General features: G+C 44.1%; 2 protein-coding genes across 9 annotated transcripts in view; one reads left to right on the forward strand and one right to left on the reverse strand.

Annotated features, from left to right (window-relative positions):
- Nucleotides 1-1,555: 1,555 nt before the first annotated feature.
- LOC147620072 (uncharacterized) lies at nucleotides 1,556-2,755 on the forward strand. Of its 7 annotated transcripts, none has more exons than XM_086772690.1 (3): nucleotides 1,556-1,745; nucleotides 2,010-2,077; nucleotides 2,389-2,755. In XM_086772690.1, exons 1-3 carry the CDS (start codon nucleotides 1,694-1,696, stop codon nucleotides 2,500-2,502), a joined length of 234 nt encoding a protein of 77 aa, XP_086628816.1. In that variant the 5' UTR covers nucleotides 1,556-1,693; the 3' UTR covers nucleotides 2,503-2,755. The 7 variants fall into 7 exon arrangements, with proteins under 7 accessions (XP_086628816.1, XP_086628817.1, XP_086628818.1 ...); XM_086772691.1 differs by having other exon boundaries at nucleotides 1,557-1,745; nucleotides 1,991-2,077; XM_086772692.1 differs by having other exon boundaries at nucleotides 1,558-1,745; nucleotides 2,000-2,077.
- A 3,730-nt stretch (nucleotides 2,756-6,485) lies between these two features.
- The window catches only part of LOC147620073 (TLD-domain containing nucleolar protein), a 56,968-nt gene continuing 36,995 nt past the window's right edge, over nucleotides 6,486-26,458 (reverse strand). For both annotated transcript variants that reach the window (XM_086772237.1, XM_086772238.1), the window contains exons 5-8: nucleotides 19,337-19,575; nucleotides 18,992-19,172; nucleotides 7,155-7,338; nucleotides 6,486-7,020 (exon numbers count right to left, since the gene is read on the reverse strand). In XM_086772237.1, coding sequence (XP_086628363.1) covers nucleotides 6,700-7,020; nucleotides 7,155-7,338; nucleotides 18,992-19,172; nucleotides 19,337-19,575 — 925 coding nt within the window. In that variant the 3' untranslated portion in view covers nucleotides 6,486-6,699. The remainder of the gene's footprint in view (nucleotides 7,021-7,154; nucleotides 7,339-18,991; nucleotides 19,173-19,336; nucleotides 19,576-26,458) is intronic.

A 26,458-nucleotide genomic window follows, 5' to 3' on the forward strand; every position in this document is an offset into this window, starting at 1 on the left:
TTGCCAAAAATAGAAAACCATATGGGGGGCAAGGGGTAAAGGAAAACCATATGGGGGGGGGAAAGGGGTAAAGGGAAATTGAATGTTCGAGAAAAAGAAGAGTCTAAGCTATTCGAATCAAGAACAATTTTGACTTGCTACGTCGACAACGGATGTTAAGGTTGAATAAACTCGATGGAAGGATTTGATAGAAGTTTATATATACGAATAGATTCCCTCCATAGTCCATTCACTTGAATGTTCCTCAAGATTGTAGCTAGTGTTGCAAGTTCTTGTAACATTGTTGTATATGTTTATATTTTTCTCTTGCCTTTTTGACATGCCCATACATATTGCATAATTGTGACTTTTGAACATATGTGAGCCTAATTTTACCCCTTGTATTTTCTTCATAGTTTTGTAGAGAATTCGTAGAAGCTTTTGTATCTTAGAGTGTTGATGTATTAAAGAAACATTTTTATACTCTCTTGAATCTTTAAAAATTGGGATGACAAGTTAGTTTTTTCGAGTGTCTTGTCCGTAGATTAATCCAAATTAGGTGACATGCCAAGGCATAGAGTCCACTATGTAGAGAGGTAACAACGAGCATATAAAATTGACAAAGTGCACTAGTAGAGAATTCAAGGTTTATAGGTGAGGGTGTGGGTTCAATTCTCCACCCCCTACCACACCATAAGGTGTGTGATTAAAGAAACGAACCCCTCACAAAAAAAGAGGAAACAAAAAAAACAAAGATGTGAAGTGGTTATCACATAAGATGGGTGGTTGAGAACACAAGTTCGGGAATCTTGGGCCACTTTGCATAATACCCTTGACCCTTTTGACTTAAGTGTATAACGAAGGCTTGTGAGTACCCCCTTAGGATGTTTATCACATAAGATGGATGGGTGAGATCACAAATTCGGGAATCTTGGGCCGCTTTACATGATACCCTTGACCCATCTGACATAAGTCGATAACTTTTTTTTTTGTAATACATTGTATTACTAGTGGGAAACCTCTAAGTGGAGGAGAAAACCCATAATCAGAATACTAAAAACATGAGGTAAGTTACAAGCCCAGCAGTCCAACTATGAGACACCTAAATTTCAAAAGCAATCAAAGAACACTAGTAGCTAATGCAAGGGAAGATCTCCAAGGTCAAAAGAATCTCAAAAAGATAAAAGAAGGGATCTCCTTAAGAAAGCAAAACAGGGAATATCTTGTGTGGCAAAGATCAGCTGATTTCTTGCATGATAAATGGGCCATAGGGCCCAAAATCTACTCCATGCAATGAAAGTATCAAAGTGGAGGAAATGCTGCTAAATAGGCGAAAAAAATTTGCCGAAGGTCTGCCCACAAATCTCACACGAAGGTGTCGTGACAATCTGTCTAGAAGAGCATGGGAATGGGGCCGCTTTGCATAATACCCTTGACCTGTGTGACGTCAGTGACACCTTGACCCCCCTAAGGATGTTTACACACGTGGTGACGTGGGTGTCCCAAGTTCCCAAACGTCTTGTTCTTCCACAGCCTGTGTGTGAAACCTTTTGGCCTAGGTGTCTCAAGGTGAGTGCATGGAAGGCACGAATATATCATGAGAGAGCGACACGTACGTGTAAATAGTTGCTGCCTCCTATTTGCATCGCCATTGTTTGCATCTTGTGTTGTCAACGATCCGCCTTTACGGTTTTGATTTGTGCATCTCATCTCGATGTCTGCAATTCAAGGAGCTGGAAATTTGGGCAGCAAAGGCGATGGTGGAGGTAAGCTTTCCATGCCATGTGTGGTGATTATGGGTGTTAATTACGTTTGAGAGAGGCACACACACACAGAGAGTGTGTGTGTGTGTGTGTGTATGTGTGTGTGTGTGTGTGTGAGAGAGAGAGAGAGAGAGAGTGTGTGTGTGTGTGTGTGTGTGTGTGTGAGAGAGAGAGAGAGAGAGAGAGAGAGAGAGTGTGTGTGTGTGTGTGTGTGAGAGAGAGAGAGAGGGGTTTCTCAATCGTTGCAGTTTTGTAAGTGGGCAGTAGTTCAAACGCAAAATGACGGGAAAACCACAGAGAGCCCCCCTTCTGCAGCGTCAGAACGTGTTCAAAAGGTGATGCACCCTGCACCATCGCCATGTGAACAAGCAGGAGCAAGTGGGTTTGAGAAAGGGTTCCCTTTATCTCAAGCAGTCAAGGCCGATTTAATTGAAAATGGGTATGGAGGAGGAGGCCAAAAGCAAGATCCAATTGGCTCAAACAGACCCACCTTAGGCAGTGATGAGCTTGGAACTGGCTATGAAGAAGACTCCGAAGCTTCCTCCTCTTCTTAAGAGCAATTTTTATTTCCTTTGGGGCTTGGTTTCCTTCTCTTGTAAAGAGAGAAACAGTAGCTTATAAGACCCTTCTTTATCCCACTTTGCAGGATAAAGACGTTCAGCATGTCAAGGCCCCTGGCTTCTTGCAGAGAGCAAAGGAAGAAGTTGAAGCTGTAAGTGAGGCGGTGCAAGAGGGTGTGGGCTTGAAGCCTCACTCTTAGTTGGATTTCTTATCAATGTAAAAACCATGCTCACAATGGAGATTAGAATGCAACAACAATGTTAGGTTTTAAGAGGCTGCCTCAATTGAGTGAGTGAGGCCTAATTTAGTTTAATATGAGGTAGTATAGTGTGCTTTTATGATGGAGATTTGAATGCAACAACAATGTTAGGCTGCAACAATTGAGTAAGGCCTAATTTTGTTTAATAGAGGTAGTAGAGTGTGCTTTTATTCTAAAGATGATATATTTTCTTGATGGGTTTTATGGTTTTTTATTTTTTGTTGAGAAAACTTGAAAAAACGTGCTATGTGATTAAATAAAAATCACATTTGCATGATAAATTAGTGATGAAAGGGGGAGGTAGGGCCTTTAGCTTCTTGTTTTGAAGCTGCCAAATGATTTCCACAAACCTTTGGAAGTGACCAAAGCAATACATAAAGACTAAAGGACTCATAGCAAGCAAATACCCCAAAGGCTATAACAAAGGTGGTCTTAAATTTGTCTTCTTTGGCTATGCCTAGTTGAATTGTAGCTATAAAAACAATCCATGAAGTAACTCCTAAACCTTAAATACACTATTGGTTTACACTTTTCTACCTGTGTCAAAATGCCTACATGTCATTTTAGAGAGGATGGCCCTAAGACTAGTGACAACATGGATGGATTGTTATAAAATATTGTTTTATAGAGAAGACTTGTGTCTTGTAGATTTATTCATGTACATCTCTCTCTCTCTCTCTCTCTCTCTCTCTCTCTCTCTCTATATATATATATATATATATATATATATAGAGAGAGAGAGAGAGAGGCAAACAGCAACACTAAGTAGCTAACCACCAAGAAGTGAGCTTGACTCCCACTACTCCAAACAATCATAAGGGTTAGCACTTTAAATTTCAAAAGTAAAATAATGAAGTTATAGCATATGTTTTTTGAATGCTATGAACAGTCATCATAAGTATATATAGACTTTCTATTTTCAATCTATAAGAAAATGATAAACATGCTATGCAAAAGTGGTAACCTCTTGTGTAAAGATCATCATTCTTGTTTTTCCTTTTCAAATACGATCCAAAGTATGGCCAATAATGCAAGCTCAAACAATTTCAATTTATTCACTAAAATTTGATAAAATCGGATGGATAAAAAAAAGGGAATGACCTAGGCACCCGAATAACACTTTCATATGTTTCTTGGTCCATATTTGAATGTTTGGTGAGAGAGTGGGTGCACTTTCCCTTTAAAATAATAATTGCAAGGACACAATTTGAGAGTAGCAATGTGAGCAATGGTTTTGAGCAACTCTAGAGATGATTTTTTTAAAAAAAATGAAATAAGAAAAATCAAATGCATTTTGTATCTTGAATAGTTGCAAGAAATGACTGTGAGGACATTCCTTGTCATCACACAACACACAAATTAAAAGGTTGCACAATAAGGTTGATATGAGGCAAAGTACTATTGTTCTGAGAAACTTTGGCTATGATCACATATTGCCACCATACTCTAGATGAAAGAAATTTTCAAATAAGTCATCGAATGTGGCCAATCCTTTATAAGTCATCGAATGTGGCGAATCCTTTTAGAGATTTTGTATCAAGATGGCCTTGATTGTTGGGAGAGCAACAAAAATCCCAAATTCTGGATACTCTCATTCACCCACGGCACCATGTCATTCAATGGATCAAGTTTTAATCTACGGTATGTTTTGGCTATAGTATAATTGTAAGGCGCTTTTTGGACAGGTCAAGGTACATCCACACATGCAATAAATGGATCACACCTATATCTGTCATCAACCTTTTTGTACATATCTCCTTATCCAAGATGGGTAAAATATGCACACTTTAAAATCAACGATGAGAGAAGTGTGGCTCTAATCAGTCGATGATACATTGATGTGCATTGGGCATATAAACTTTGCTAAGATATTGTAATGTAGTATAGAGAGCTTACCATGGATTTGGCATGAGAACATTTTTTGTAGTCTCTCTCCTAAATCCCATCTAGTTAAAGGATATCCACATCCCAAAATGGCACACCAAACATTGCTGCTAGTTTAACAAGGGAATAAAAAGGAGTACATTACTTGAAATATGTTGATATGGGCTTAAAAGCTATCCCAAGGTGCGCAAATGATGCAAAACCTCTCACTAGCCTTGATGTGGTAGCTTGTCTTATCATAAACTTTGACCTTGAACATAGAACTCAAAGTATTCATATGCTTTCACAATCATGACTAGCTCCTCATCTAAGGTTAGAGACAACCGTCTATACTAGTGTAGAGCTACCCCCCCCCCCCCCCCCAAAGAATCAATAGCTTGAACATAGTCATCTCTATAGAGTCCAAGTGGACATATCATTGCTTCATTCCAGTAGTGCTATGAATCTCCTCTTTTTAACATACTTTACCAATGACCTACTGATATAGTGTCACAAGGGCCCATAATACTAGCTCTTCTACCTCCAACTCCGTCGCTCTACTAGGCAATCGAGTTTGTGCTTGTTGCCATCTAATAATGGATCTATGTGAAAATATTATCTAATGTGGAGTAGTGCTTGAATAATAATTTGCTCTCAACCCAACCATTCAAATATGGCTCTAGAGCAACTCCATGGATTTTGGCCATCAAATGCCCAATCATAACAATGCAATAACTTTTGGTGCATTAGGCCTCCTACTTTATGGATAGGGATAATGGTGTTGGTGGAGCATGATTCGAGAAAGCCATAGCAAACCGCCTCATTTAATAGCTTTGCAAAAACACATGCCAAAGCCTCACAATCATCAAAAAGATATCTTCATGGTTGGCTATAGTGATGATTGCCAACCAAAAAATTCTGAAGCGATAAGACATGAAGTTGCTTTGACTTCATTGTAGCATATGTCCCACCCGTACAAACATTGGCTATCAGTGTGGGCATCTAAGTTGTAATAAAACTATTACTACTACATGCCTACATGACATAATAGAAGCTCGATGCTTTGTGTGCGCACTTAGATGCGCGTGTATGTAAGCATCCAAATGCATATGCATGTGCATGTGTGCGTGCATGCGAGCATGTGTGTGCACGTGCACGTGTAAGATAGTTGTATTAACATTTACCAAATACTTAAAAGGTTTGAGACCAGATAACGTTACAGGAGTTCCATGAAGTAACCATGCCATAGAAAATAAAATGCAACAGAGCTAGCTAGAAACATAATAATGATCATGTGAAAGAACAATAATAATCATTCTTACAAATGTAGCCACTTGGCTCACGTCATGTATGTAACCTCCAGCTCCTGTGGGGAGCCTCCTTGTGTCTCCAAAGTACATGGTCGACTTGGAGTTGCTACATGGAATGTTTGTTGCATTGTAGTAGATGTGCTCTAACCAAGATAATTGCACGTGCACGCATGTGCGCAAGAGAATAGACAGAAAGATATATTGAGTGCCTACTAAAGACCCGATGGACCTATGACACCAAAGTGATACAATACCATAGCGTATCTCATCATGGAACAGAAAATAAAATAGAAACAAAACAAAACTCACTAGGGTGATACAAAACTGTCCATAGAAATCTAATCATAGAATACCACGAACATGGAACATGAGAGGAGCATCAAACCCCAATAGATGGTATACCACTCTCCAAAATATCAAGCATAGGGCTAACGAGTATGGCCGAGAGGTCTCTCTCTCGGCGACATCACGTGGAAAGGTAGCTCGATGGGGGTGGAGCATGTCTTGGATCTGGAGCTGATGAGGGGATCATGGTAGAGAGGGGGGGGGGGGGGGGGGGTGGGGAAGTGGAAGTATTGAAAGCATAGAAAAGAGCTTGCTGGGAGGCTTTGCATCAGAGAAATGTAATCTCATACATGATTAGGCATGGTAACTAGTTTTAACACTAGAATATAGTATATTATGCATCCTTAAAAGTGTTTCAAGTAATAAAAGAGAGGTGTGCGAAAAAAATTAGTAGATAGACATGCATATTATTTTTTAATATCAAGTATGTGACACTGAGAATCTCATAGTTATTTTTGAACAAATGAGGCTGTCCTTGATGGTTTGTTAAGAAATGAAGATGCAAGCTCGAAAAATAAACTTGGAAGATGAACAACCTGATTCTTTGAGGCAGGGAGAAGCATGTCTCTCTCTCTCTCTCTCTCCATCCATTACTTCAATTTAAGCATTATGGATGTTTTCAGCTTACAGAGTTACTTGCATTTGCAATGCCCACCATATTGAGCATATTGCGATCTTCCTTGAAGCGCTCCAATATGGTGCCCTCTGATATGGACACTTTCTTCGACTCGTCATCAGTCTCTAGCATCACTCCCCAACACTCTATAACATCAATGTTGAATTCTGTCCTGCTGGAAAGAAGCGGGCTGCTATAGGTCACAGAAGGAAATGTATACCCACGGTCAAAGCTCGCAGCCGGAACAAAAACGCCAAAATGGTTCTTCTGTCCTCCGAAACCAATGCCATTTGGGATGCTGTCCGACGTGTAATTCACAGCACACTGCAATGTGCACCAAAGGGGTGTAAAAAATGTGGATTTGGCAATGGTTAAATCACCTTAATTAGCTGTTCCAACGTACCATTTAAACCACCAGAGCACCCTGAAATGAGGACTAGTTCACAAAAACAACTTACCCATTGCATGTTGTTATTGGCACCCGACGGTCGATAAAGCGCTGTTCGAGGCTGAAGAGTGAACAAAAAGGACTTCAGATCTCCGAAAAAATCATGATGCCGCTCCCATGACTGGCTTGCATAGCCACCGAATACATTTTCTTCCTTATCCTTGATCAAAAAGATGCTGGGTCCTCCTGCAGACCTGTCAGCTGACTACTATCAGACATAAATCTTGAAAATAGTGTAAGGAAATGTGTAATGAGACTATGCATGCACAATGGCATCTATACATGATGCTTTGTACCTCCCAGGTACCTGAAAACTCTTCCTTCCTTCATAATGTAGGTGCAACAAAGGGGTTTCACTTGGTACATGTTTTTAAAAAAAGTTTCATGCATGTATCCATGTATGTATATGTGTATGCATGAATGCATGCATGGATAGACGAATGTTATGCATGCACATATTTATACATGCGTGTGTGCATGTCTGCATTACATTTATGCAACACGTATGGACTTTTTATACCCTCTTATATGCGTAAATTGTAACGAGCCTAGGACAAACAATGGGGCTTTCTCACCACTAACAAATCATTTAAACAGTTGACAACTTCACATACCATTCAATTAGCATAAAAATGAGACTGACCCCCACTTAGGAATTCTTTATTCCAAAAAGAGCATTTTACAGATCCAAGAATGAGGGTGCCAAGCACCAGATTTCCAGGTATATGATAACAAATCAAACAATGGTTTCATTTCCTAGCCTCAGGACCAAGGCAAGAACCATCCACCACCCAAGTCCAAGACATGTAGAACTCACACTTATCCTGTACTCAAGCCTCTTGGCAGAAATAGAGATACCACCACCCATGTTTGCTACTCAAGCCACTTAGCAACAATAGAAGCACCACCACCCAAGTCCAAGACAAGGAAGAAAATCCAAAGCTATAACATGCCAGGTCCTCCATCTCTTGATATGACAAGCAAACAACATGTAATATGCGGAAGCTTCGGGGAAGAATCGGTAACTTCAATACTCAGAATTCAGCACTCCTTTCGCGACGGAAATTAACGCACAAACTGAAAGAAGTGCAGAAAATAGAGAGAGAGAGAGAGAGAGAGAGAGAGGGAGAGGGAGAGGTGGAGAGGACACATTATTGGGTCCCAATTACCCTCTGCAGGGCCCCCACCACGGATGGTGTATTTGCTTTATTAGAATAATGAGAAATCTGAAAGAAAATACAGCAACCTTGGATCTTTTCTTGGCTGGAAAATCCGGCGCTTGACCTTCAGTTCTCCACCCCTTTGCTTAGCAATTCCCTTGGCTTGTCTAGCCCTTGATTTGCTTGAGCTCGTGGTGAATAATGAGATGAATGATTGGGATTATGGGCACTTCTATTTATACTACCCCATCAGGAGCAGTCGGCCAGCATAAAGGCAGTTGGCCAGCCCAGAATTGTCCCACGACTAGAAATTCAGCATTAAATGCTGAAAAATCCCATTAAATGCTGGAAAAATTCCCATAAAGTCTGCGCATCTCTTCTTGGCTGGCTGGTCATCAGGCGCCTGCTTCTGATTGGTTGGACACAACTTTTGCCCACAATCCAAGGGCTGGGCAGCCCATACATGCCCTACAGCCATATAAAGGCTGTAAACTCCTAGAAATAGCCTTATCTTTGCCCTAGGGCTGTCCTACAGCCCCTCCATGGCTGGTGGGTTCAGCTTGGGCCTTCTTGGCCCTCATGGGGGTGGGTCTACACCATTCCCATGCCCACACTTAGATCCAGGGTAGCCCTATGGGCTGGCCCCTTGTCCTAACCACTATCTACTCAGTGATCTGGCATCCGGTACCATACCAGATACACAGAACCACTGACATCATTCTAGAGGGAGACTCACAGCGCGGACTGGCACTGTTTCATGTGCAAGACAGTGCACACTTGACCTTCGACTCATGTGTAGGACAATGCACACCTAACCTCGGATGACTGAGATGGATCCCTGGCTGACTCGTCCCGGACTGGGCTCACATGGGGCCAGTTCACCATCCCAGGTCTTGCACCTTCTGTACAGAAATGTCTACGTGGCATCCAAGTGCGGGATGCACGTGACATCCCCTTCTGCTTAACTTCTTCGAAGAACTCTTTGTCGAGCCATACCGCTTCATGAGTTCCTCGGTCTTGAAACTTCGTGAGGAACTGTCGTAGTCTTCGGCCTGAGCCATGCTTGAAACAGTGCAAAAGGATCTGTTCTGGAGCCATTACTTCTGCTTCATCCATAATGTCTGGTTCCGCTTCGTCTTTGAGCTCTGAAGGGGGTGGACCTGCACATATGGCTTTAACCAACTAACATGAAATACATCGTGCATAGTCCAACTCGGAGGTAGCTTTAACTGCATAGACACCTCATTAATTTTTTTCCGGATGGAAAAAGATCCGAAGCTCCTGAAAGACCAACTTCGGGCATCGCTTGCCCACCTGCTTCAATCTTTGCTTCATAATCCGAAGATAAACTAAATCCCCTTCCGAAAACGTCATATCCCTTCGGTCTTTATTGGCCTGTCGAGTGTAGACCTCTTGCGCTTTAGCCAATCTATCTTTTACTGACTCTAAGACCTCCTGGTAAGACTCCGTCACTCTATTTGCCTCCGTTATACTGAAGACGAAGTCCTGGTTAATAATGACTGGAAAGGTCTTCCAAACGCTGCCTCATATGGAGTCCTGCCAATAGCTAAAGAAAAAGAGTCATTCAAAACAACTTGAACTAAAAGCAAATACGATTCCCACTTACCTTGCTGATCGTGGACATAACACTTCAGCACATCAAAGGCCAACTGGTTGTATATCTCTGTCTGGCCGTCTGTCTGTGGGTGGAATGCACTAGAAAAATTCAGCTTAGTACCAAAATTATCAAACAATGCCCTCCAAAAATGACTGGTAAACTTGGCATCTTGGTCTGACACTATGGTCCTAGGAATCCCGCCAATCGGATACCAATGCCGAATGAATAACTGGGCAACATCCTCGGCGGTCACATTGGCCCTGCAAGGAATAAGCATAACAAATTTGCTAAACCTATCAACAATAGTTAAGCACTGCATATTACGCTTACTCGGACTGGGAGGCAGATTTGTGACAAAGTCCATCGAAATGTCCTGGAAAGGACCCTCAGGAATTGGCAAGGGCTGTAACAACCCTATCTTCTTTCCACGAGGAGCTTTCACCTTTTGACAAATGTCACAGCGTTGTACATATGTAAACACATCACGCCTCATCTTTGGCCAATAGTATTGCCGTTCTAATTTCTCCAGAGTCGAATTCATGCCCCTATGACCACCTGTAATGGCGTCATGGACATCATGGAGAAGAGATGCCCGGAATGACTTCATGACACATAGTCGGCCTTTGTAGAAAAGCCAACCATCGCATATCAGAAAATGGCATGGTCCTGTGGCATCCAATGCCTGTTCCCACTGCGTACCGAATTCCTCGAAATCCGCGTACGTGTGCTTCATGTCCTCTAGTCCTGTACCAACAAGGTCAAGTCTAGTGGTCCGAATCGTAGACACTTGTTCCTTCCTGCTCAAAGCGTCGGCCACTGGATCGGCCTTTCCTGGAAGGTACTCAATCATACCACCGAACTGCTGGAATATCTGACTACTCCAGCGGTGTTGTCAATCACTCCACTGTGCACTTGGCATTGTCTGGATCCAACGTAATGCTTGATGGTCAGTGCGAACCTCGAAGTCACGGCCATACAGGAAATGTTTCCAATGTTTCAAGGCCTATATAACTACTAGGAGTTCACGATCATAGACTGAGTAGTTCTTCTCGACGGGCAGTAACTTACGAGACATGTAAGCTACTGGATGACCATTCTGTTGCAATACACCTCCAATTGCGATGTTACTCGCATCGGTGATCACTTAAAATGGTTCCTCCCACGAGGCAAGTGCTAAACAAGGTGCTTCTGATAAAGCCACCTCGAGGTTCTGGAATGCCTCCAACGCTCGTGGAGTCATTCGAATCTTGTCTTCTTGTTTTCACCCCCTTTAGCAGATCGGTGAGATCTGCCGAGAGATCAGAAAACTTGTCGATGTGGATGGAATATGCTTGGCATATACCCACAAAAGATCTAATGTCATAGGCTGTCTGAGATACTTCCCAGTTAACAATCTCGGCCACTTTATAGCCGGATCAAGTCGAATGCCTTCAGCACTAATTATATATCCCAAGTAATGCACCTGGAACAAATAAAATTCTGACTTCTTTTCATTGACATAGAGCTCGTTGCTTTCCAGCATCTTAAGCACTTTCTCCACATCAACGTCATGCTGCTCAACTATAGCTGAAAATATGAGTATGTCGTCCAGAAATATGAACACACACTTTCCAATCAAATCCCGGAAAATACGCATCATCATGCGGTTAAATGTAGCTAGGATGTTCGTCAAGCCAAAAGGCATGACCACAAATTCATAGTGGGCCCGTTCCGTACGGAAGGCTGTCTTGGGGATGTCCGCCTCCACAATCCGTACCTGGTGGTACCCACTCTCTAAATCCAGTTCTGAGAACACCTTTGCTTCATTCAGCCTCTCGAGAATATAGTCAATTCGAGACATCCGGAATCTGCTCTTGATAGTTAGCTTGTTGAGTGCACGATAATCGACACACAACCGGGAAGACCCATCTTTCTTCTTGACAAACAAGATCGGTGCTGCAAATGGCGACACACTGGGGCGGATGAAGCCAGCTTGCAGCAATTCTTGGAGTTGGCGGTCCAACTCCGATTCCATTGCCTTAGAAAGGCATACGGAAACTTGCTCGGGGGTTCCGAGCCTGGGAGGAGGTCAATCCTGTGATCCTCCGGTCTGGACGGGGGGAGCTGGGGAGGAAGGCTGTCTCGAAGAAAAATCTTCTGGAACTTTTCATGGAGAACCGAGTACTTCTCGGAAGCACTAGCCACCGTCTCAGCTGTCTGGATGTAAATCATCGCACACTGTGTGCCTTTCCTGACTGCTCGCTTAGCCTGCAAGTGACTTATGAGCGGAAAGTTCGGAATTCTTGGCTCACACTTAATGGTCACCGGGGTGTTTGACACATTCCGACTGATCTGGAACGTGTGCTTGTCCCACCTGACATCAGGAAGAAACTTGTGAAACCACTGGATACCCAAAATTATGTCTGCTCCTACAAGAGGGGCAACCATAAAGTCACGCACAAACTCTATGCCCTGAATCACTAACTTAGCACCTAGAGCTTCATATTTGACGCTCGTTGTCATACCTGTGCTAAAACCCTCAACCTGTTTGTCCACCGAAGTCAGATCGAAATGGGCACGCCTAGCGGCCTGTTCCGTGACCACATCCTCCCTGCTGCCACTATCAAACAAGACAACGACTCTCTGGCCACCTATGTAGCCAAAGGACTCGTGCAATTCATTGCGCTCATACTCCTGGTCATGGACGCCCTTCTGCTTATCTTCGAGCTCCAAGCTAATAATTGCTCCAACTGAAGCACCGGGGTTTGAAGAACTAGGGTTAGCCGCTGGGATCTGTGTGGGAGCTGAGCTCACCACGGAAGCTGTGGAGGCGGCGGCAGTCTTTGGAGGCTTCTTCGGACAATCCCGAGAAGTATGTCCTTTTGTATGACAAAAGAAACATCTACCCTCCTCCTTGTACTGAGAAAGCTCCTCAGCACTCAACTTGCCACCTGTCTTGCCTGCCTCCGCTTTCTGGTCTGGAGTAAGCTTAGATACATTGTTCGAGTTCTTGGAGCCAGAGGCTCCCGGGCTCTGTCCTGGGGAAGACCCCGTCTGGTTCTGGCTTTTGCCCCCCCGAGGTGTTAGCCCTGGGAGAAGCCGGCTGGGAAGTCTTGGGCTTGCCACCATTGTGTTTCATTTCTGCACTCTGCGCAAGTGAGAGTGCGTCCTCAAAGGTGGCTGGCCTAAACATACGCACCTCCCATTGGATTTGCGTGTCCAAGCCATACAAAAACTGCCCTTTCTTGTCCGTATCAGATAAGCCTAATTGCAGACATAAGGTCGAAATTTTATTGGCAAACTGAAGGACTGGTTGCGCGTTCTGACGCGCTCCCCTGAACTCGTCTTCGAGGCGCTCAAGGTAGTGGGGCGGTAGAAACCGCTGCTTAAGGTCGCGGATGAACTCGTCCCACACATAAGCTGCCATACCTGCTCTAGTGTGGGCATGAGCCCACTGAGTCCACCAAGGAAAGGCCTCACCTTCCAAGTACCAACTGGCTAAGATCACTTTGTCAGTATCTAATTTTCTAACTACGGCAAAGTAAGCTTCAAATTGATGTAACCATGAATAAAGAGTTGTGGGATCGAGTTTACCATTATACTTACTGAAATTCATTTTCTCGAGAAAATGATTGGAGGACGCCGCCGGTGTCAATCTAGCGTCCAAAGCTCTGAGGTAACGCTCGTGTTCCACGCGTCGCATGGCGTCGTCTTCTCGTTGTCGGATCTCCAATGCACCCATCTGTAACTCAAGCAAGGAGCTTGGCTGCGGCTGTGACCCCGCGAGAGGGTCCCTGTGACGAGGATCTGGTATCTGGGATACGGAAGGAGAGGGAGGAGGAGATGGAAAACGCGACGCTAGAGAGCGGGTACACTCCTCCAGAGCCAAGATCTGTGCCTTCTGCTCATCCAACTTGGCGGTCTATTCTGCGATTGCTCGCATCATTTGTTGAAACATGTCTGTGACACTCAAGCCTGGTGCCCTAGCTAGGCTGCCTGGTGCACTCTGGTCCCATGGTTCTTGGTCTCTCTCGTCGTCGAAGCTCGCCATAGCAGGAAAATGCAATTCCTTTCCGGAACGCAATCTGACCATCCACTATTTGTGTGGGAGACTTCCGGAGGCTTCCGGAGGCTAAAAACCAACCGTCCTTCGAGGGACAGGAGTCACTCCGAAAGGGGTAGTCTAAAAACCAACCACACAAGCGAGAAAAAATTCTGGTTTCTTTGCTGAATCTTTGTACTTGAAGTAGGCTCTGATACCACTGTAATATGCGGAAGCTTCGGAGAAGAATCGGTAACTTCAATACTCAGAATTCAGCACTCTTTTCGCGACAGAAATTAACGCACAAACAGAAAATAGAGAGAGAGAGGGGGAGAGGTGGAGTGGACACAGTATTGGGTCCCAACTACCCTCCGTAGGGCCCCCACCACGGATGGTGTATTTGCTTTATTAGAATGATGAGAAATCTGAAAGAAAATACAGCAACCTTGGATCTTTTCTTGGCTGGAAAATCCGGCCCTTGACCTTCAGTTCTCCACCCCTTTACTTAGCAATTCCCTTGGCTTGTCTAGCCCTTGATTTGCTTGAGCTCCTGGTGAATAATGAGATGAATGATTGGGATTATGGGCACTTCTATTTACACTACCCCATCAGGAGCAGTCAGCCAGCATAAAGGCAGTCGGCCAGCCCAGAATTGTCCCACGACTGGAAATTCAGCATTAAATGCTGAAAAATCCCATTAAATGCTGGAAAAATTCCCATAAAGTCTGCGCATCTCTTCCTGGCTGGCTGGTCATCAGGCGCCTGCTTCTGATTGGTTGGACACAACTTTTGCCCACAATCCAAGGGCTGGGCAGCCCATACATGCCCTACAGCCATATAAAGGCTGTAAACTCCTGGAAATAGCCTTATCTTTGCCCTAGGGCTGTCCTACAGCCCCTCCATGGCTGGTGGGTTCAGCCTGGGCCTTCCTGGCCCTCATGGGGGTGGTTCTACACCATTCCCATGCCCACACTCAGATCCGGGGTAGCCCTATGGGCTGGCCCCTTGTCCTAACCACTATCTACTCAGTGATTTGGCATCCGGTACCATACCAGATACACAGAACCACTGACATCATTCTAGAGGGAGACTCACGGCGCGGACTGGCACTGTTTCATGTGCAGGACAATGCACACCTGACCTGGGACTCATGTGCAGGACAATGCACACCTGACCTCGGACGACTGAGATGGATCCGTGGGGCTGACTCGTCCCGGACTGGGCTCACATGGGACCAGTTCACCATCCCAGGTCCTGCACCTTCTGTACAGAAATGTCTACGTGGCATCCAAGTGCGGGATGCACGTGACACAACACCTCCTATAGAATGTGAGTAACACCTTTAGCCCCACCTGGAGCAACCTTGGAAATAGGGTTTTTGAACAAGGGGAAAATGCTCATATCAAAACTAATCTGCACCCCGCTGATGACCACCACCAGCAACCAATTGTATTCGAGTTATTTTTTAGATTTTGGGGTTTCAAACAACATTTGACAAACAGAGCAGGTTTCTGAGAGGTTGTACATGTTTTTCATACAGTACGGATCCGTCCAGTCTCTATGGATTAGGGTATCAGTGCAACAGGTACACGGCGGCCAGTAGATGGGGGACATTGTACGGTAGTTGGTGATGGTGCTTGGGTGAGAAATGAAATGAAATGAAATGATATATTAACGTCTTCAGAAGGCCAAAATGACCTATGAGACCAAAAAGGTTACAACAATTGGTGGATCTGATACAATGTCTGTGTAAGAAAAGCTAAAAACAACTAACTGAAACTGAAATAACTATGAGGAAAAGTACAGGACTAGGAGCTCCTAATGGATAACATCTGGGAGGAAAACTCCAGCAACAAAGGTAAGCATCATACACATCACTATCCAAAGATGTCTCTCATCGGTCGATGGCGGATATCCTCAATGTCCTCCATGGTGAGTACTCTGACTGGACGTCTCCCATGCCGTGCTAGTATGGTCCTGATCCTCTGTTGTAGTCTCCACCGGTGTCGAGATGGGCCTCTCATCTTGGGACGCCTAGACCGCCCCAGCTCTATAGCCCGATCAATCAGTGTACCTCTAGTGCGGCTATACTCTGGGGCTAGCTGCAATGCCTGCTGGCCTGACTGCTCAATCTCTGGTCGAAAGAAGTCTGTAATCTGCCTTTGTAGGTGTCTCTCCCTCTCTGATCCCCTCCCTCTCAAGAGACCCTCTCTATGTCTACGAAGCTCCAGCAAGTATAATCCGAGGCATCTCTAATCCTGGTATCTCATGACTCTAGAAAGTGGTCCGAAACCCTCTCTAAACAGGCAGTGAAAACGGCCTCGTATCTCATAATATACTGGACAGTGACATATGTAATGTAACTCTGTCTCTAGCTCCATCTGGCACAACTGGCAAATCCTGGCCTCAGCTGGTACTCCTCTGAATCTGCCAGTCTCAATCTCTAGCTGGTGTGAGGATGTGCGCATCTGACCAATAGCACACCGTACCCCATGAGAAAGATGAGTATCCATGTAGCTGGGTCTAATCACAAACCCATCCTGCGTGAGCTGGAGAAGACGATCTCTATAGAAAGCCATCTTCGTACCAAGCTCCTGTGTCGGCTGTATCCATGTCCTCCTAGTGTCCAGCTGAATCAAGTCCTGCCTGATAAGTCTGGTAATCTCTGCCCGTGTGAGAGAGAGGGAGGGTGCATCCAGGGAGTACTGAAATGGAGGTAGCCTTTCCATACTAAAGCCATGCAACTGGAACCAAGCTGTCATCTGTGCATACCAACATGATCCGTCTCCCTGTAATGCCAACTGTCGTGAAGACTCCAGGACTAAGCGAGCATATCTGTCTCTAGGGAGAGCCCAAGTGCTATGTATAAAGGAGACTGATCGAGTGAGTGCCTCTACTACCAATGGGGGGGCAGCCATCTCTGCACGGATAATATCATGTGGTACGGAGGCCTTGGCCCTAATCATCCGGGAAATCATAGAAACCAAGGGCCTCTCCATATGTCTCCATCCATCAGTGCTACCGGCCCGGGTCTTCCTCCTTTGCTCCTCTTCAAGGATCATGTTGATGATGGTGGGAGTGGGGATGGGTGGCGATTCTTTACATTTCCCTTTCTTGGCGACCTCGATCCATTTCTCCACCTCGTCCATCTTCTTTTGTGTCTTTGTGATCACCTCCACCCATGAAGATGTCTTCTCTTTATGTTGCTCCTCCTCCTCTCGAATGATCCTCATTTGTTCCTTGATGGTATTCAGCTCTTCAAGAAAGGAGGGCTGAAATTTTCCATCCTCAAGATTGCTTTTTGAAGTGGCTGCCAACTCCTTTTTGAGGGCTGAGATTTCAGCCGCTTGACTCTTAGCATGCAATTTGGCCTCCACTAGTTCCTCCTTTAAAGCTGAAATCTCAGCCTCTTGCTTGGAAGATCTCTCTTTGAGCTCTTGGATTTTGTCAAATCCCTTCTCGAGTTTGGAGAGGCGGTTTATGATTGCGGTGACGGAAGAGTCGACCATCTTCTTGTTTTCTTTGATAATTGTGCCGAGCTTGTCCTCCACCTTCACGAGCTCCTCTTCAAACCTGGTCTTGGCCATGACTTTTTGCAGATTCCCACAGCCAATGGACTGAAAATTAATCCATGACACATAAGCAAAACAGCAGCAACAGGGGGGGTTCAAGTCATGTAGGGAAGAGAGTTATGTTGCTGCCTTGGGGGCCTGAGGAAGGGTGGGTGGGAAAAGGGAGGCAGAGGGTTAAGAGGGCAGGGCAGGGCAGGGCGGCGCACGGGCAAAGGGGGGCAGAGGGTGAAGAGGGCAGGGCAGGGCGGCGCAGGGGCGAAGGGGGGGCAGGGCGGCAAAAGCGAAACAGGGCAGGGGCGGCGCAGGGGCGAAGGGGGGCAGGGCGGGAGGGGGGGCGAGAGAGAGAGAGAGAGAGATATAGTCACCATGGTCGCCTAGCTCATATAAGGGAGAGGGAGGCAGTTGGAGTAGATGGCCACGCTAGGGCTTTTGTGCCAGCCCACCATTCAAGCCCACACTGCTTATTAGATGCTTAGGCGACCCACATGGGTGTTGGGATTCGGAGCTTTATGTGTGTAAATCAGCCCTTTGCAAGTGTATGTGTGTGAACCCTCTAAAGATTAGATATTGTGTGTGTATGTAGTAAGCAGTGATGTCATCACATGCACCATGTGTCACTGTATCAGTGTGTGTGAATGGGTCAAAAGATAAGGCTCTAAGCCTGCAAAATGCATTGTACTTGGTGAAGGATTCCTATCAATCTAATTATCATTGAGTCGTGCAACACTCTGAGCATTGTCTTTCTCTCTCTAGCTCTCTCTCTCTCTACCTCTACACACACTCACACCATGCATATCTTCCATCCATCTTAGGTACACCTGTAAAACCTAACCCTAAAACTCTACAATGGGCCCAAAAGAGGGGCGCCTAGTTCTAATGTGAGTAGAGGAAGCCCAACAAGCTCCAGTGTGCCTAGTGCCCCACTTACTCATGTTCACACTCATTTATAAATGAGTGTGAACACACATTGCTCATAATTTGTCTGAAGTCCAAAATCAAGTTTTTGGGCTGAATGCTGCCACAACTTTGGAACCCTACAAAATACCAACCACTAGTCAGCACACAAGGGCACTCACTGCTGGGCTTTACACAACATCTCGAGCAACACACAAAAACATTGCAAACATCTAGCAAATCTTCTAGATTCATCATGCAACCATGCATGATGCAAATGCACATTAGAAAGGGGGTTCTAGACCAAATGGTGACAAACCTCAAACATATACCCTTATTTACCAAATCTGCATAGTTTTTACAAGTTAAAACCCTCCTACCCAATTTTATTCACTATTTGTCTAACCCATTTTCTGCACTCATGCATTAAATATGCATAAGGTGACCAAAACTCCCCGCACAAGAAGAACATAGCAGAGAATTAATACAGACTCAAGCTAGAATGGATGCATATACCAGCAATCTAATATGTGAATGCTCAGCTTCAAAAGTACACTTTCATATGTGAGAGAAGATACATACGATAACCTATTGAGGAATGTATTGAAGCTAAATCCATGGAGGGAGCTGTGATAAAGAAGAATCCACTCCTGGACCTCTTGTTGTTGGAGAACTCCAGAAATATGCCATGCAAACTCCTTTCTGAGAACTGGATTCACATTCTTAGGAACCCTCAATTGAGGAGCTTGCCAACCCAAAATGTCTGTTCTGCAAAGAAGCAAAACCAAACTAATCAGACTGTGAAGCTCCAACAAAAAGGAGAACCCACATTCTTAATGTGGTTCTGTGACAAAACAAGCACGTCCACAAGGTATGGCATCCCAGAAATATCTAGAAGAAGCAAACACACTACTTTGAAGTACCCACCAGCAGAAGGTTGTCGTGCCATCAGCCCAGAAAGAAACCTTTTTAGGGATGGTACAAGAAGGCACCATTTACGGAAATCCTGTAAGGACATGCACGCTTCACCATCAGTTTTTACAGAGAACTCAGCTGAGTTCACAAAACCCTGTACACTGCTCTCTGGCAAGCCAGCACCAGGAACAGCCTCCTTTGGACCCAGCACAGTCTCTAGAGTTGAAAGCACGACAGCCTCCACTTCGCTCCTGACATTTAAAAAATACAAATGTTAAGACCTCTTTTACACTGGGAAATCTTACTCTTGATCTTTCAAAAATTCTGAAGAACAAACAACAAGCTAGAGCTCCCCTAGGTAGCAGCTGCCAACCCCCGCACTCCCCCCCCCCCCTCTCTTTCCTTGTTGCAAGCTCTCCTCCCTGCTTCCATCTCTTTTCATGCACCGCCCCGTTTGTTGTGTATTTTCCTGCTTGTTCCCCCCTGTTTTTGGCCTTCGTCTGCTAGACCATCGATTTGCATGGTTGTTATGTTATGTCACAGCCACTCTTTTGGCCTATCAAGCGATGTATAAGACTATAAGTTCACCACAAATAGCACCCTGTTCAACCTTGTCTGGTCTAAGAGGTCATTTTGTCTTCTATAAACGTTATATATACCATCATAAGGCCAGATGAATCCGAACTTACGAATAATTTTAAAAGAAAGAAGAGAATCACTTGCAAAAATAGAAAAATACATAACTAAATCACACATGCCCATACACACACAAATTCTTTATTGAACCACAACAAAAGAATTTCTAACAAACAAGCTAAACAAAATTTTTATGACTAATTAGCAAAACAAACTTTAAATGACTAATTCACTAAAACAAAACAAGCAAAGACAAGAATACAAAAAGTGTGAACTTTACCTCAAGATTGTCCAATCATGAAGTATAAGATTCATCATGCATAGCATGGACTAGGTGCTACGACATCCCCAAGAGTAGGTGCAGGTTTACATTTTAAAAAAAATTGTCCTAACCAAGAGGACACAATTTTTATACAAAGACCATAGTAGCCAGGAGTTTCATAAAAAAGGTTTTTGAAACGCGTTTCAAAACGTTTCATTGCCAAGCTCAAAAGTATAAAAAAGATTTCATAACCGCGCGCGGGGTGGGGGGGGGGGGGGGGTGGTATAGTACCCAAAAACAAGGACCTTTGACAAGTTTTACACAACTTTATAAGACTTTCAACAAACAGCATGTCAACTTGAACTTACAAACTTACAAAATTGTAAATAAAAGCAAGACATTGCAATTTGCATATGTCAAACTAAGTCTGAGACATGTTAAAACTTAACACTCAAGTTTCACCAACCCACATAGCACAACTTACAAGTGACCAAAAAGATTGTCTAAAGACTCAAGAGTAGCAATCCATAAAATCAAAAATGTGACATGGGCCATGGCCATTGGCCAAGGCAACTGACAGTCTGGCACATGTGACATAATATATGAAAAAAAAACTGAAGGATATGGGCTAATAGCTACAACAATGTCCAATGTCAACATGTGACATGCCCATAAATGAACCTGTAAAAAAACTGAGAATGACTAAGTACTAAGTAGATATTAGTAGACTCTAGAAGCCTAGTCATCCTCCTTTGCATCATCCAACTCCATAGCCTCATCCTCATCCTCAACATCGGATGCCTCAGAAGCTGTAACCCAGTCGGACGAGTCATCCACATCCTCTGCCCCCGCTGCCTCATCTAGGACACTCGTGCTAGCACCATTTGTGCCAAGTGCAACACTTGTACTAGCACCATGTGTACCCACTCGAACTCCAACCATGGCTTGAGAGCGGCTACAGGTTTGCCTAGTTCCCTGCATCGCCTCCTCATATAACATAGTGTAAATGTCCTGCTCATCAGGTGGGATCTCCGGGATGTCTTTCACTTTCTTGATGTTGATTTTGTCGACATTCACCTGTATGGGCTCTATGGAATTGCCTCTCTGCTCAAGTAGACAGAGGTTGCAATGACAGTAAACCAACCGCTCTAATTGTGCAGAGGTAAATTTGTTCCTTTTCTTTGTGTGGAAAAGGACCATGTACTACGATTTCTCTCACAAGGACTTGTGCTGCAGTCCTGTGAGAGCACTCTCATAGCAAGCCTCCTCTGCCAAAATTCAAATACCAAAATTCATGGGTGAGTCATGAATCGTGATTCATCATTCATGACACAAGTGACAGCACATCTGACATGAGCACAAAACTTTAATGGATACTCACCAGCTGCGGGGCGCTTATACCATATCTTTCCCACCAAAATACGGGCTGCAACATCCCTGAATGCAATTCCGTAGTAGGTGACCCAAAATGTTTTCCTCTCTTGATGTGAAAGGCAAGCCGCTGCTGCTCCAAGATAGCCAGCTCAGCAACATCTCCACCCACCCATGCTGTCACATACTCGGTTCAACCATCCTCCAACTCCTCGCAGATTGCCTGGTCTTCGTGTCTCCACAAAGGATGGAGAATGTGGGCCACCGCATGGATTGGTCTATGAAACCAATCCCAACTTCCAAATAGCACGAAGGCTAAGAGTTAAGAGTAAAGACAATACTTACTCAATGTCAGAAATACGAAGATGTTGTACACGCTCCGCTTGCGTACATCGGACCACCCATCACAAAGCAATGAACAACCATATTTCTCCCATGTCTTCCTCAATGGGTGAATTTCATGATGCACCTGTGCATGCTCTCTACGGAGCCCTTTTGTGCACATAGTCTCATAGCTAGGCCCCTCCCACTCGTATCCAATTCGGCTGATTGCACGCATGGCACATTTCCAACGATGAGTGCATAGTATGTTGAAAGACAAGGCACACTATATGAAAAGCTTAGTCAGCTTTCGAGTTGCCTCTTTTAGAGCCTGTCACAAAATTCCTTACAGCTTCTATTTTTCTATTGTTCATGTGTGGCATGTGGAGCCTCACATGACATACATGTATGGCTAGTGTAGCCTAACATGGTGTGTCTGTGGCATATGGAGCCTGACATGACATACATGTAGGGCTGGTGTAGCCTGACATGGTGTGTCTGTATGACATATAGAGCCTTACATGACAGTACATGTATGGCTGGTGTAGCCTGACATGATAGTACATGTGTGGCTTGTGGGGCCTGACATGGTGTACACGTATGGCCATGGAGCCTAACATGATGAAAGTCTCTGGGACTAGTTATCTTGGAGATCTTGTGTATTTATGTTCCAGAAGGATCATGAGCCCTGGACATTTTATCCGATACAACTGCACAGATGGGTGTTTCTTCCAATATAATTGCACTCATGCGTGTGCATGACTTTGATTTTATCTTTGGATGACTTGTCTTGTTTGCCTGGACAATGCCTAAGATATCTACCTGTGTTGTCCATGGGGCCGGGGACGCCTGGGCACCCTGTGGACGTGTATGTGCACACCTGTTTGGGACTGACAGGTGGTCTACATGTGTTTTGCAAGTGGTAAGTATTCCCAAAAACTCAATTTACAGCTTTATGAGTTCACATGGTAATAATTATGGATGCAGTGCAGGTTCACACTCACTTATAAGTGACCGGACAACTTATAAGTGAGTACACATTGAGCAGGACTTATTTAATACACGTGGCGGCCAAAGACCGGGCACTGGACATTATTTGGACTCCCTTCATGTAGGCGCCCCTTTCTGGACCAAAAAAGCACACGTGGGCTATTTTCAGCAGGGAAGCCTCTATTATTGACAAAACTCCAGATTGGAGGGAGGGCGCATGCTTTTCAGGGGTGCATGAGGGCTGGTCGGCTGGTTTTCAGCCTGTTGGCAAGTTTCTACAACCATCCATCACGACTGAAGTTCACCGGGTGCATGGGAGAATCTAGCCGACTCCTTCTGCATGTTCTCCACTACTGGCCGGTGGGTTTACAGCTTGAATAGAGGCTGGACAGAGGTTAAAAACAGGGAAGGAAATGCTGGTCGTGGGCTTCTAGACAATTTTCCTTCCGACCGGAGGTTTGCAGGCTTGTGCACAACTGTCGGTCGCTTTCTTCTATGGCTACTGAGGGCTGGTCGACTTGCTCTATGAGCCAGACAGGAGGAAGATGATGATGTTGAGTTGTCCCGGGCTGATGTGGGAGTGCTATGAGCTGTCCATAGTTGTCCTCCATGTGCTTGAGGCCGGGAATGCTCACTGGTGCTAAAATTGTTAGCAAATTCAGATATTGTGATGTTTTTCTTGTTTGCATATTGTATTGGAAGAAATAGGTGCAGCCAGTGGTGAACCCTAGGCACCCGCAAAGTTGTATTGGAAGCAGAGTCCTTTTTGGTAATCTAACCATAAAGGGGGAGGTCAGCCCATCTTCTAGCCCCTAGTGTGGTGTACTGTGCAGCTTTGTCATCTTGTTTTATCTGGCATGCATATGTGTATTTTTAGATTTTATGATTGATTAGATTTTCCATGTTCACTTGCCCCTTCCGTTTACAGAGCCTATTTCTAAATACCAGCTTTAATACTACCTCTCTTGAAAATCGGCAATTTAGAACCAACCGCTCCTGGCATAGAGCTCGAACCTCCATGTACACCACCTGCATATGAGTCTTGGCTGTCGACCACCGCTGTTTCGCCCCTCTTTGTCACCGCCTCAAAATTCTCTTCTTCCTCGACACTTGTACCTGTGTTAGTCAATAACCCCTTCTTGCATTTTCTTCCAAGCTTGTAGACCGTCATGCACAGCCTTTGGCACCTTGGGACAAACAGAAATCCCCTCCCCCTTCAAGCCAAATAAATGGGCTTTGATGCGAGTTACACTCCCGCCAGCCACTAACAAACAAAAATTGCATCTCCATTTTTCAGCCCGGGACCCACCATATCTTCCAAGAGAAGTGACGTGTGCCCACACAACATCACGAGTTCGACTCATCTCTAGCAAAAGAAACCAAAAAAAAAAAGCTCCCTGCTGAAAATCCCCAATCTTAGGACGCTTCACAAATTGCCCAAAAAACATTTTATTCGATTACCTGCTTAGCACAATACGCTGTGGGAATGCCCCGCGCAGTAGAAACCCCCCTCCCGAAGTGGGTGTGTGTGTGTGTGCAGGAAACGTGTATACAGAAACGCATGTGCACGTAGTGGTCGACGGTCGTGAGTAGCAAAAGCATAAAAAGGGCCTAAATTTTCAGCCGTATGGTTTCTACGCGTTCAAAATCCCCAAAATCTTTTTTTTTTGCAGCAGATAAAAAACTCGTTTCATTTCATACTTTTAGGGAAGTATGAAACGCGTTTTATTGCTACTATGACAAAGACCAACGAACTGAGTTTCTATCACTTCTCCGAAGGTGAAGGGCAAACTCAGCCATGATGAAGACTAGCACTTACAACTAGACTAGCAAAAACAAATCACTTCCCTATTAAAGCAATGATTAAGCAACACTAGAAGCAATGATAAATAACAACTAAGAGCTAAAATGATCTAAAGAAAAAATGGGCTTTTAAGCTCCCCATTTTTGTGAAACTTATTACTTATAATCTTAAACATTCTAAAAGCATAAATTTTAAAGATATATCTACTTCGATTCAAAAAACAACGAACTTTGCTTAAAACCTTTTTAAAGCAATAATCCTTTTGCACAAGCAAATTGATGAGTTGGCAAACTTGAGTAATAACAAGCAGTCGAGCTCCAAGCGGACTATCTGATAGGGTGACGAGCACAATAGGGGTGAAGTAGGGATGCCCGCTATTGCCCACCCTCTCTGGACTGTACCTTGATGCGGTCTCTGATTATGTAGACAGATTGGGAGGCCCAGGGGCATGCTTGGCAGGGGTGTTGATATCCATCTTGTTATATGCTAATGATATTGTTCTAATCTCAGACTCTCCGGAGGGATTTCAGAGACACCTGGATGCATTACAAACTTTCTGTGTGGATATAGATCTGACAGTGAACCTTGGAAAAACCAAGGTTATGGTGTTTAACAACACACAGGCATGGGTGACGAGATCAGAGCCTCGGTTCACTTTCCGAGGGGAGCCGGTAGAGTACGTTAGGTCATATGTCTACTTGGGAGTTACTTTCATAGGACCGTGTTTCTCCCTGAAGGAGGCAGCAGAGCAGCTAGATTAGCTCGAGGGGCATGCAGCCTTGGGGGCACTTGAGAGGCACTGTGCAAGATTCCTCCCCAGCCTCTCAGGATGTCCAATATCTTCCCCTGTAGTCAAATCCCTCTTCAGAAATATAAAAGATCTTGTTTTTACCAGTTTTGGCCTAGAGAGAGAGAAAATCTTCTAGAGAGTAGTAATTCAATTTTTAAATATTTTTGGATGAAAAAATATCTCTTCTTATTAAAATAAGTTCCCCCGAAACAGAAGTTCAAAAAGATTTTCAGAAGGTGCATTAAAAATCAAGTATAATCTGTTCAAGAGGCCTTATCCTGAGGGTCAAGATTTTTTCGAAATTTTAAGTTAAGGTTCCTATGGGCCATTAAGATCAATCCATGTGTGGGGAGGAGATAAATCCAATTTGAAAAAGAAAAATACCCAAAAATGAGTAAATGCTTACATAAGATGAAGAGTTGACTATGTACAAGGGTTATTAGTAAAAAACTATGAGTATTACTAAAAAAATGAGATATTTTGGGTATAATGATTTCATTTTGACACGTGTAAGGAAGGGGAGTCCCTTCAAAGAGGCGCCTACTTCACATGCTTGAATGAGTTTTAAACTCAAAAATAATGTAATATTTTTATCTCTCTTCTCTTGAATCAAACCGAATAAAAAAGGAACCAAACTAGGTCCAAATCTAATCCAAATTCAACCAAACTGAATCTGAAAAATTCTAAAAATCAGTTGGTCTTGGTTAGAGCCTCCCTCTCCTATAAATAGAACCTGAGCCCTTTGTAAAAAAAATAGCAGAATTATACTATGCCAGAATTATGCTGAAATAATGATAATTTTTACTATTCTCTAAAATTCTCTCCAAATTGAAGAAATTGGAGCTTTCCTCCTTCTTCAATCTCCATTGGTGGCTCCATTAACATACCAAACCAATTAATTGGTTGGGGACCTTTACCGTGATCAAAGAATCAAGCAATTTGTAAGGTAAAGGGTAAATT

The sequence above is a fragment of the Cibotium barometz genome, chromosome 32 (assembly GCF_041138505.1).
Source record: "Cibotium barometz isolate CiBa-2024 chromosome 32, ASM4113850v1, whole genome shotgun sequence".
NCBI lineage: Eukaryota > Viridiplantae > Streptophyta > Polypodiopsida > Cyatheales > Cibotiaceae > Cibotium > Cibotium barometz.